Source organism: Paroedura picta, chromosome 17, assembly GCF_049243985.1.
Source record: "Paroedura picta isolate Pp20150507F chromosome 17, Ppicta_v3.0, whole genome shotgun sequence".
Taxonomy (NCBI): Eukaryota; Metazoa; Chordata; class Lepidosauria; order Squamata; family Gekkonidae; genus Paroedura; species Paroedura picta.
Genome location: NC_135385.1, coordinates 24,495,276 through 24,505,568, shown reverse-complemented (window position 1 = coordinate 24,505,568; position 10,293 = coordinate 24,495,276). Strand labels below are relative to the sequence as shown.

The 10,293-nt window shown below is 57.7% G+C and overlaps 1 protein-coding gene across 3 annotated transcripts; it reads right to left on the bottom strand.

Annotated features, from left to right (window-relative positions):
* Positions 1-810: 810 nt before the first annotated feature.
* LCMT1 (leucine carboxyl methyltransferase 1) lies at positions 811-10,195 on the bottom strand. Of its 3 annotated transcripts, XM_077316843.1 has the most exons (11): positions 9,986-10,191; positions 9,112-9,203; positions 8,884-9,005; positions 8,335-8,411; positions 6,475-6,536; positions 3,726-3,828; positions 3,323-3,443; positions 2,234-2,335; positions 1,894-1,985; positions 1,680-1,777; positions 811-1,316 (listed from the first exon to the last, which is right to left on the bottom strand). In XM_077316843.1, the coding sequence occupies exons 1-11, from the start codon at positions 10,072-10,074 to the stop codon at positions 1,294-1,296; spliced, it is 981 nt and encodes a 326-aa protein (XP_077172958.1). In that variant the 5' UTR covers positions 10,075-10,191; the 3' UTR covers positions 811-1,293. The 3 variants fall into 3 exon arrangements, with proteins under 3 accessions (XP_077172958.1, XP_077172959.1, XP_077172960.1); XM_077316844.1 differs by lacking the exon at positions 6,475-6,536 and having other exon boundaries at positions 3,721-3,828; positions 9,986-10,195; XM_077316845.1 differs by lacking the exon at positions 9,112-9,203 and having other exon boundaries at positions 9,986-10,160.
* Between the last annotated feature and the right edge of the window lie 98 nt (positions 10,196-10,293).

Sequence of the window (10,293 nt, the reverse complement as noted above, 5' to 3'; positions counted from 1 at the left end):
TTGGCGTGACCACCGACAGCAGGGATCGTGCCGGGGAGCGTGGCAGGATCCCTGAAGGTCAAGAACTTCCTGCCCAAAGCCCCCTCGAGCCTCGGATGGCCAAGAAGCCCTGCAGCTTCGCCTGGGTCATTCTGAATGAACAAGGAGGAGAGTGAAGGGCTTTGCGCTCCCCTGACCGGCCCCAAATCAGAAAACTCCTGAAAGCAGCTGCCAAGTGCAGAACTAGGAGCCTTGCGATGCCCTGAAAACGCGGCTGCTTTGGCCCAACCGAGCCTCCTGGGCCCTGACTGAGCCCCCCCACCCCCACCCCCCACATGGGAGCTTCCCTCCCCCTCTGCCTGCTCGCCCTGGGCATGATTAAGCACACGGGAACGCTCAGAGCCTTGAAGGACTTCTGGCCGCACATTCCGAACCGCCCAGCCACTCCTGCCCCGCGTGAGGCAGAGAGAGAGGATGCCCGCCCGGGGGGGGGGGAGAGCTTTGCCACCACCCACCCCCTCGTGATGCCAGGGCGAGGGTGGGGAGCCTCACGAGCCAGCCCGGGGAACACACGCAGCCTCCTCGGTGGCCCCCACTCCAGCAGTGCTGATAAGAGCGGCCCAAGCCTTGGAAAGCCACACTGTCCAAATAAACAGGGTTTATCAGCAAAGCGTCTCTGAATAAAGATCCCTGGGGAGAGGAGGCCAACTTCCTGCAGAACTCCTGCCTGTGGGGCCAGAGCCAGGCAGTCTTTCAAGGGGGGCACCAACCTTCCCCACCCCCTTTAGCCACCCACCCATGGAGCTGGCAAGAAAAAGGCCCGGCACAAAATCACCAAGATCCAACCTTTATTCCCCCAATTTGTCACAGGTTATTTCCAGTCAGCCCAGGGGGGGCCAAGGCAGGGCCCTTCTGACTTGCACTGCAGGTTCCAAGGTGCCACCGCTGGGCAGGACGGTGCCAGACGCATGTCCTCCATGAGACAGACGGGGAAGCCTCCGGATGGATTCAGGGGGGCACCACTCCCCCCCCCCCCAGCCCAGCAACCCTCTGCCCGTGAGACAGAGAGGGGCAGAGGCACAAAAATCCGATGGGGAAGGCCCTTAACCGCTCCGGGCCCCTCGGAAAGGGCAAAAGAGACTCCCGTGTCCGTTCAGCTGTTCACACAAAGAGAGCGTTTATTCCCGAGGGGGAGAGGCGGAGATCCCCCGCCCACTCACGTCCCACTGCTCTCTTGCCCCCACGCTGGGGGAAGGGACGGCCGGAGTGGCTGCATGCAGAGTCCTGGGGGGAGCCCCCACTGGGGCAAACGGGCTACAGGCCGATGTCTGCGAGACCTGGCAGGAGAAAAGAGAGCGAGAGGAGGGAGGGCAGCCCAGTTGGGCCTCAGGCAGGCAGGCAGGCAGGCAAGCGAGCCTCACCCACGTCAGCCAAGCAGCCAAAGGACCCCAGAACAAGGCAGAGACGGCTGCCTGCCCTCCCCGGGTGCTGTGCTCCCCCAGCCTGGCCCTTCGCCTGAATACCACCTGGAGGCCACCAGGAGCATACAGAGGAGGACTCCGTTCAGCAGGCCCATCTGGGGCTTGGATCGGAAGACAGGGAAGTGCAGGCCCGAAAGCCAAGCTCCGCAGAAGCCAGCGTTGCCCACCCGCCAAGACAGGGCCACCCCGGGGGGGGGGAGAGGAGGGGGCCCCACCTACCCAGGCGGGGGGAGTCCTTGGTGGCCCAGCAGAGGCAGTAATGCTGCATCAGTTGCTCCAGCAGCTCCTTCTCGTCCAGGAACTCCAGGGCCTCCATCCTAAGCAGGAGGACATGCAAGGAGGATGAGGAGGAGGAAGGAGAGGGGACCCTCCCCACACGCACTCAGGGGTGCCAGCCGGACTCTGCCCAGCCTGCTGGAGGAGAGAGCTTTACCTCTTGACGTCAGCGGGAGGCAAGCAGCTGTAGACTTTCATCATGTCCATGGCATTGACCGTCTCCCAGCCGGTGGTCAGGAACCGGGCTTTCTGCGGATCAGAGTCGAGGGGAGTGAAGTCAGCATGGGGGGCGGAGAGGAGAGAGGGGGTTCCTGCCCCCCCAGGCCGAGATGGCCACATCCTGCCGGCCAAACTAAGTGGGGCAGGATTCCTTTGGGGCCGGGGGAGATAAGCAAGCCTGAGAGTCCCTCGTGTTAGAGCCCCACCGGACAGAGGCCTGGGGGGATGAGGCCAGGCGTGGAAGGAGGCCCCCCCAAGGAGGCCAGCGCCCCACTGACCTGGGTCTCCAGCGACCGGCAGACCTCCACGCCCACCAGGTGGCACTGCCGGCTCTGCAGGTTCTCAACCATGATCTGCCCAAAGCGGTCGGCCATGTTCACCTGGAAGAGACAGGCGGAGGTCCCTGGACGGGGGCAGCCACGTCCCCCTGGCACCACATCTGGACGGGGGTGCTGAGCATATCCCCTCCCCAATTTCCCAGCCTACTGCCAGCCACAGAGGCTCTCTGGCCTGGGAGGGGCTGGAAGGTACGCCGGCAGCTGGCCCCAGAAGCAGCAGGCAAGGGACGAGTGGGGAGGCTCCCTCATGGACCCCTCTGGCCGGTGCCCAAGGAGCTCCAGCATGCCAAGCAGAGGCTCGGCCACTGAGCCACGGGCCCTCCCCCCCCCCCAGGCCCTCCCCGGGGCAAGATGGGGGCCTCTTCAGGGCCAGGGTGGCCTGCTGATGCCGTGGCTCCTGGCCCTCCTGGTGACACATTTAACGATCTTCGGGTGCTGACTGAAGCGTTCTTGACTCAGACCTCGGCCAATTAAAAAGGAAGAGTCAGCCGATCCCTGATTTTCCACGGCTGACCCTGCCAGCTCTTTAACTCATTCTTCTGCGGCAACCTGCAGCCTTCCCACACGGGATTTATCGAGCGGGGTTTTATTGACGATCATTGTTTTAACAGTTCCAAACCGTGTCCCGCCCCAGGAGCTCGGCCGAGCGTTCAGCGCAGAAATGCAGGGACTGAGCCAAACAAAGGTCACCCCCCCGCCCTTTCCCCCCTCCCTCCCTGCCTGCCCACAGACTGCCTTTCAACACTGGCCACTTTGGATCCATTCTAGCTCCCAACACCAGCTCAGCGCCAGCTGATTAACATTTCATGAAGTTACATAACGCCCGGCACAGTGCCGCTCCCTCCCCTCAGCTATTCTTCTCCGGCTCTCCATGGCTGCGCTGGGGAAGGGGGTGGGGTGGGGGGAGCGGTGGCGGGGCACCCCTCCCTCCCAAGAGTCCTCGCAAAGCCACTCTGCAGGCAAGCTGCAACAAGCCCCCCAAAGCACTCCCCCTGGCCCATCTCATGCTCCCCCAAGCCCCCCCCTTACCTGCTCATAATTTATAAACATGGAGGCCAGGAAGGTGCTGGAGGCCCACCTGAGCAGGCAGGAAGAGTGCTCAGGGGTCATGTAGATGAGGACGCATTCCGCAATCAGGAGAGTCGGCAACCTTCAGAAAAGGGGGGGGGGAGCGAAAGAGGCCGAGGTCAGATTTAGCTTCCCCACAGGTACGGCAGAGTTCCTCTGGAGGGGAGGGGTGGGGAAAGCCAGCCCCACTTTCTGGCCCCAAACAGCCAGGTGCTGGAGACTCAGGGTTGGCTCTAAAGCGTCAGACCCCTCTCGCCCTGCCCCCCCCTTGCCAGGGGAAGCTAAGCCATCTTTTCTTCAAGCAGGCCAACGCCCAGGCGGCCCTTCCCCAGTTGCTCCCAGGAGCCTCCGAGCAACACCTTACTGGGGGTCCAGGTTGCATTTCTTCAGGTTCTCCTCTAGTTTGGGCAGCTCTCGAAGGTCTGCAGCGATGATGGCATAGCGGCTGGAGTCCAGGCTGTGAGCGTCTGCAGCAGAGGAACCCACCGTGAGACTCAGGCGAAACCTCTGCTTGCTTTGGCAAAGCCGAGCCTCCCTTGGGGGGACGGGCAGGGAAACCCGACCCACAGTTTCTCCGCCAAAGACAAAGGGGCTATGCATGGACAAGCCAGGAGGCGAACTCTTTGGGGACTAGTGACCTCGCAAACCTACATAAAGGACTGAACTAAGACCATTCCCTCGTTTCTGAAAGAAAGCTCAAGTTAGAATTGCTGCAGAGAATTTGTTCGCCATGCACGGCTCCCCCCCCCCCACTCAAAGTCTTCACTTTGGCCCCTGAGAGTTTCCTACCCAAAGAAATCCAAACACATCACTCCCCAAAAGGTAACCACTTTTCAAGTACTTAATTTTCAGGTCGGTGAACAGCTGAAAAAGCACATGTGCAAATACGTGTACACGTACAATGGGTGCACAGAAATATGCCAATAAATTCAATGAGTTTGCCACCTTCCACCCAGCATCACACACAAACATGGAGCTCAGCCACAGGGCCAGACAGATGCTCTGGTTTGGCGTGGTTCTTCAAGGAAAGAGAGAGAGAAAGAGAGAGAGACACTCCCCCCACCCAGGGAATCCCTGCCAAAGCAAGCGAAAAGTCAAAATCAGCCTTTTAAACCGTGAGCAAACAAAGAGGTTTTACAAGCCTGCGGAAGAAGCCGCTTGCCAGAAAAAGCGGACAGGGAAATGCCACAGAATACGCACACATACAAAAAAAACCCCCAATGATTCAGGAGGGTTCTGAGTTGGTCTGCAGCAGCAGAACAAAGTTTGAGTCCAGGCCCCCTTGAAGGCCAACCACTTTATCCCGGCATGCACTGGAAACGGAATAAAACTTGGTTGGTCTTTATGGGGCCCCTGGGCTCAGACTTTGTAGAAAATGGAAGCTGCCATGTTTTTTTAAGTTCCTGAATTGCCTGGTCTGCAGACTGCCTTGATGCTGACAAAGGCCAAGACCACGCCCTTTTGGGGACCATGACGAAAGCAGGGACAGATGCTCCAACGCAAGGCCTGGCTCAGGGAAGCAGTTGAGCCAGCAGTAAATCCAGCCCACGGGCCAAGGCAGCAGATCGACAGGGGAAGAGACCAAGGAAGCGCGGAAAGCCGGCTTCAGGGAAAGGCAACTGTCTCACTCGGCCCGTCCTGGAGAAGGTTACAGAAGAACATGAAGCCCAGGCAGGCCAGAACTCCGAGACACACAGGGGCCAAGCCCCAGGTGCCGTCAGCAGGTTCACCTGTGGACTCTTCCCAGGGGACTGTTCAAAGGCACCCACTTGGGAAACAGAATCGAGACTCTTCTGCCTCCTGCAGGTTTTAAATGCCATGATGACGGCAGCCTGGGTGTTTGTCCACGCAGGGGCAGGCTCCTTGGGCTTCCCCACAGCTGCTGCTGACAGAGCACAGGGGCAACAGGGTTTCCCCTCCCATTCTTTCCCTGCCTGGGTCCCCCAGCCTCCCCTTCCCCCCTCCCTGCGCCACCAGGGCTTCCCCATGATTTTACCGCCAATTTAATATAATAATAATCTGTTTGTATGGCTCTCTGTATTCCCAGGCCTCATGTTTAAAATAAGATTGTCCCTTCTGCAGCAAAAGGGATTAGAGACCTACTTTTTAAAAAGAAGGAACACAATGTCAGAGCTTCAGAACCAAATATAACAGCATCCCACTGCCAAATTAAAAAAAAAACAAAGCCCTCTGGCTGTCTCACACAGGCTCATTCCTTCCTGTGTCCACAACAATGGAAACGGGAGAGAGTGAGGCAGGTAAGAGCCTCGGAAGAGCCCTGCTGGGTCAGGCCAGGGAGGGCCCATCCGGTCCCACCTCCTGTCTCACCCGGGGGCCAGCCAGCTCCTCTGCAGGGCCAACAAGGGGGCAGGAAGAAGAGCCTGCTGGGGACACGGAGGGCAAGCCTGACTCTAAATTTAAAATTATGCAATGCCCCTTTCAGAACTCTTCCCGTTCCTCCACCCAAGATCAGCAAGGCTCTTTGTGCCCACGGGCATTCAAGAGAAACTATTCTGACTCATTCAAAGCACCCCTCAGATCCAGAGCCTGAAATTTATCAATGGGCGCTTTTGGACACAAGCCTCAAGCTCCCCTTGTGGGGGGGGGGGGCAAGGGGGGGGGAATCCGCAGCCAGGCAGCATGCAGAAAGCCACCCGGGGCGGCCGAGGAGACCACGCGGGATGTGGCCTTGGCAACTGACTAGCAGGACAGAGGGCAGCGCCAGTCCATTGTGCAAACTCCGGCGGAGCATGCAGGTAAAGGCGGGGGCCGTCACAGGGCACGGAGGATAGCGGCGGCTGCTTTGCCCGCAGGGCCATCGGCACACCGGCAGTACAAAAAGAGCAGCCCACGAACACCAAAGGGAACGCCAACCTCCCCTCCCAACAGAGCCCTGGCGCACTCTGGAGAGAAAAGGAGACAAAACAGGGCAGGGAAACACAAAGGGGGAAAGTTTCCGATCCCCCCCCCGTTTCCCCCCACAGCACTGCGTGTCACGTAGAGGAGGATTAACAATGTGCCCGCAGCAAAGCGGGGGGGAGGGGGGAGAGGCAGCTTTGGAAAGGCCCCCTTGCTGCTGCAATGCCTTTTTGGTTCTCTTTGAAGTGACTCACCTATGAGCAGAGACTCCCCTGAATGGCTTTCCATAATTGGCTTTGACAGGGGAGGCTTTGATCTGCAGGAGGGAATAGAAGGGGGGGAAGAGGAGAAAGAGAGTCAGTGGGCCGCCTCCTAAATCCTCCCTCCTCTCTGGAGAAGCGCAAAGGCTGGGAGACTCCTCCTGCCCGCTGCTACAGAGAGGCCAAACTCCAGAGGCAGCTAAGAAAAGCAACAAGGGGCTTCCCTGCTTGGACTGCTGGGGCTGCACAGGCAGCGACCGGCTTCTGCTTGGGACCCTCCTGCTCACCCCAGAAGCAGGAGGGAAAAGGCAGGCCCGGAACAAACAGGAGGCAGCTTTCAGAAGCATCCCCTGCCAGTCAGCTGCCCCAGAGGTTCCTTCCCCCTCGCAGAACAGCAGTTCAGTGTTTCGTTTCCACCGTTAACAAACTCGCTGTCTACCTGGGCCACATGCATGCCCCCCCCCCCGCCCACTCCACTATGGATTCTGGCTAGGCAAAATTCACACGCCAACATGCTCCAGCGTCCATCTGGAGAGCAGCAGGTTAACCGCAACACTCCACATTTCAACCGCCAGGTTTAGTATGTACGTCATGAGTAGCACATCAGTGAAGCAGCTGCCAGCGCAATCCCTCTGCAGTCTAAGCTTATGGATCCCGGTGGCCACAGGCTGGAGAAAATCTGCAGAGGACTGAGCTGCAAACCAACCGGCAGGTGGGGAGGAATTCCGTGACCTCGGCAAAGCCATTGGGAACCCTACGGAGGCCTGGCTTCTGGACCACACGGCAAGGGCCTCCGAGAGGGCAAATGGCAGGAGCAGTTCTAACAGGCAAGGCTCGTCCCTCATGAGCCCCTGGCACGGATGTGCACAGGCCCGAGGCCACTGGCCTTTGCTCTAGGAAACTGCAGAAGCCAAGAAAGGAAGGTGGATTCAAGAAGGCAGTTTCTGCACGCTGATAAACTCTTGGTCGATACTCACAAACACCCACATTTCCTCTTATTTATTTATTTATTTATCATACTTATATACCGCCCTCCCCGGAGGCTCTTGCCCCCACCTCTGTTTTAGCCTGCTTTCCACCCATTATGCTAACTAGCAAAGTGGGGTAGCTACCGGGGATTACTGGCTGTGATGATATAACCAGATTTACTCTTGATACACTCAGCTGAAAAACAAATAAACAAGCAAACAGTCCATCTGATGCCTGTTCAGCTATGCAGGGAAACAGAGTGCTGCAGATGGCAGAGCGGGTTCATCCACTTCAGCCCGAAGGGACAGAACCAGGATGGCTGAGAGCAGAAAAAGGACAAGCAAAGCGGGGGGGGGGGGGGCAGAAGCTCTTGCGCCCCCCTTTGCAGGCTTCCCAATTATAGGGAGCCCTTGATGGAAAGGAAAATTCAAAGCTAAATCCTCCAACACGTGGCCTGAATAGCCCTCACATTCTCCTCCCCACGTAAACCTGGGCCTTAGTGTAGTAATACTAATAAATTTTTATAGCCTGCCCTTCCCTGGGGGCTCTGGGTGGACAACGTATTTAAAACAGTAAAATGATACAATGAATGATACACTTCAATCCATAATATAGCCCTTAAAGGACTCCAAACTGGAAGGGTTGACTGAGTCTAGGTAGCAGATGCTGATGTAAATTTAGCTGGTGCTTTGAACAGGAAGGGCCAGGATTTTGACAGCTCTGATCTCACCCGGGAAAGTGCTCCAGCAGACTGGAGCCAGAGCTGAAAAAGTCCTGACTGAGGCCAGTATGACATCTTGAGGGCTGGGGATACGGAGCCGATTTTGCTCCCCAGATCTTCTTTCGGGGGACAGTTCAAGATGAATAGCACATCTAGACACTTACTTGATGGTGTGGATTTTCCTGGTTGCGATGGATGGGAAGTCAACTTCAAAATACTTCTTGGGAAGCAGATTCTCATCCTGAGAAGTAAAAAATTCCAGACTTTCAGCCCTATGAACACATGGCAGGCAGGGGGTGGGGAACTCTGTCTCTTTTCCCTGAGCTTTGCTCTCTGCCTCAAGTTTTCAAGCTCTTTGCTTCCTGGAAACCCTTGCAGCACTGACATCTGCTGGGGAGCCTGAGTATCTGGGCAGAGGCATCCAGGGTATGTGCTCAGTCTACACAGGGTGCAGGACTTACTACTACCTGCCAATGAATGGAGCACCCATCCAGCCTCCTTCACCGGAAGTAGGGAAAATGGGATTAGCAAACCAAGCCATTTCTCTCCCCTTCTGTTAATGAAGTTCCCGCCTACAAGCATCTGGGGGAATTCCAAAACACTTGCCACTGGACTAAAAGCAAACAAACAAAGATATTCAAGCAGGGACCTTTAGAGGCCATTCTGTGGCCACACCCTTTAGTTGCTGTTCTCCCCCCAATTAGCAACCTCACCTTCAACTTCCAGAACAAGGTGTCCAGCCCAGCACCAAGGTTAATAATTTGGCAGTTGCATTCCGTCTTCTTCAAGAAAGCTGTCATCAATTGATTGACGCCCCGGACACGGGCATAGTATCCTAGCAGATTGGAAACAATTGGGCAGTAACAGCACAGAGACTCAGACCTGTTCTTTGCAACAACCCCTCCGCCCCGAGACCTGGGCATGCTTGCTCCCCAATTTACCTCTGCTGATTTCAGGTGCCTTCCTCTCCTTCGGCAGTCTCACAAAATACTCAAGGTAGGGATCGTCCCAGTACCCAATGCTTACAGCATACCTGATAGAGATAAATACACTATCAGGAAAAGGGAATGCCTACTGTGGTGTAATGGGACAGCCAGCGTGGTGTAGTGGTTAAGAGCAGCAGCTTCTAATCTGGTGAGCTGGGGTTGAGTCCCCAGTCCTCCACATGCAGCCAGCTGAATGGCTTTGGGCAAGTTACAGTTCTCTTGGAACTGCTCTTGTAGAGCAGTCCTGTCAGAGCTCTTTCAGTCCCATCTACTCCACAGGGTGGAGTGCTGTGGGGAGAGGAAGGTGTTTGGATGCTGCTTTGGGACTCCTTCAGGTTGAGAAAAACGGCCACCTCCTCTTCTGTTCTCCAATAGGTTGGCCGTTCCCCTGCACTCTTCAATCAACAGCAGTCAGCAAACCAAACCCAGGCTGCTGTTCTACTCACAGAGGCTGGGAAAGTAACCCCAACCCCTACTGGCACCTGCCCTGTGGCGTGCAAGGGGCAGCTGCTTCCTTGGGGCACGTGATAGGAGACAACCAGGCCCATCTCGCAGGGACACAAGCGGCTTCTGGGGCTGACAGGCCACCAGGTCAGCCTCACCCATGCCACCAGTCCTTGCACTGACGATGCTGGGGGCTGAACTGGGGGCCTCCTGGCTGCAACGCAAGCATTCCACCACGGGGCCACCGCCCACCTCCATCCACACGCTTCGTCTCACGGATCTCTGACACGCATGCACCTTCCCCCCCCCTCCCTTTCCCATCGCCCCCTGCCTGGGGCTGCTGGCCAGTGGAGCCTCCAGGCGCAGGCGCAGTCTACCGTCTCACCGCTTGCAGAGGGAGGCGTCGTCGCAGGTGCCCCGCACGGCCTCGTCGTACACGTCGGAGTCCCGCGGCTCCCGGGAGGTGGTGGCCATCGCCGGGCGAGCAGCGGAGGGGCCTCAGCGCCGGGCCCCCATGATGGCGTCCCCGCTGCCAAGCGCCCCGGGGAGAGCGGCTCCCCACCCGCCAACAACGCGCGTCCCTATTGGCCCGGGCGGCGGGCCCTCTTATTGGGCCGCGCGGAAGAGGCGCTCCGTCCCCCACTTGTGACGAACGCTCTTTCTATTGGCCGGCTGCCGTGTCAGCCACGGGCT

Coding starts and splice junctions, on each gene's coding strand:
- LCMT1 (XM_077316843.1), bottom strand. CDS start 10,074: ATGGCCACCACCTCCCGGGAGCCGCGGGACTCCGACGTGTACGACGAG. Junction 9,204..9,985: donor GACGCCTCCCTCTGCAAGCG/GTGAGACGGTAG, acceptor TATCTCTATCAG/GTATGCTGTAAGCATTGGGT. Junction 1,778..1,893: donor CCTCCCGCTGACGTCAAGAG/GTAAAGCTCTCT, acceptor CCTCCTGCTTAG/GATGGAGGCCCTGGAGTTCC.